At 20.3% G+C, this 1,205-nt stretch overlaps 1 protein-coding gene across 1 annotated transcript in view; it reads left to right on the top strand.

Annotated features, from left to right (window-relative positions):
* Positions 1-734: 734 nt before the first annotated feature.
* Positions 735-1,205, top strand: part of EHI_002670 (uncharacterized protein) — a gene marked incomplete at both ends in the record, with an annotated part of 612 nt that continues 141 nt past the window's right edge. The window contains one exon of the mRNA XM_643538.2: positions 735-1,205. This exon is cut by the window's right edge and continues 141 nt beyond it. Coding sequence (XP_648630.2) covers positions 735-1,205 — 471 coding nt within the window.

The raw sequence follows: 1,205 nt of genomic DNA on the forward strand, positions 1-1,205 counted from the left end.
AATATTACATATAACATAGAAAAGCATATTCTTTAACATTATAAATAAAAATAGTATAATACCAAAAATAACTAAGAATAGAGTTTAGTAATTCTCTAGATATCAATATATTTAAAAGAATACAAAATTTATTTAAATTATTAATCATCATTTTATTTCAATTACTCACGTTAATACTTTCATTCTTTATTCATTGTTATTCTTAAATTTTCTTTCTATTCTATTTTTTGATAAGTAATTTATTGGAATTATTTTATTTTACTCTAATTCTCTTTCTTTTATTACTTCTTTATTCTTTATTAATAAATAATACAATCGTTATTTCTTTTTAAATTCTTTATAAATTTATTGTATTTTCTATTTGATTACTATTTATATATAGATATATATCATCTATAATAAAATTATACTTAAAAATGAAAGAATTTAAATATTTATTTAGTTGAAGTAATAAATCATTAAATAAATCCAACTGAATAACAAAAAATTCCACTGTATATATATAAACATATTTAATAAATGAAAAAAGATAATTTCATGAATTAACTCTTAACTGAAATAAAATTGAAGAAATTAATGATTTTTATTTTAAATTGTTATATATAACATTAAAAAATTATTTTAAAAGTAAACACAATAACAAATTTTATAACAACAAAACAAAAAAAGACAAATAAAAAAGGGATTAAAAAAAATTAAAAAGATGTATGAAGAACTAGTAATTTCAAAGAAAAATGTCAAATCCATTTATTACAACTCAAGACACAAATGAAAGTGGATTTGTTGTAAGTGATAACTCATTTGCACAATCTGGAGATATAGACTTTTCTGCAAGACAAAATGAACAAGTTAATTTTGCTACACAAACAACAAATTCACAAACAAACCCATCAGGAGCTGGTGATGAAGAAAAACCAAATACTTCAAATGAAGAAGAAGAAATAAAAGAATATAAATGGTATCATTTTTATAAATCAGAATTCTATGCAAGATGGTTCAATGTTGATACTACAGATGTATTAAAAAGAATGTTGTGGGGATTAATTCCATTTTTTGGTAATTTCTTTAAACAAACTGAAGAAAATCCTGATTTATATGGACCATTATGGATTCCATTAACTGTTGTTTTCTTAGCCTTTTTCAGTGGTTCATTAAGTTCAATTATTGAAAATGCATATGATTATAAAAAACTTTCTATTATTAGT

Source organism: Entamoeba histolytica, genomic scaffold (assembly GCF_000208925.1).
Source record: "Entamoeba histolytica HM-1:IMSS scf_1104750516305 genomic scaffold, whole genome shotgun sequence".
Lineage (NCBI taxonomy): Eukaryota > Evosea > Mastigamoebida > Endamoebidae > Entamoeba > Entamoeba histolytica.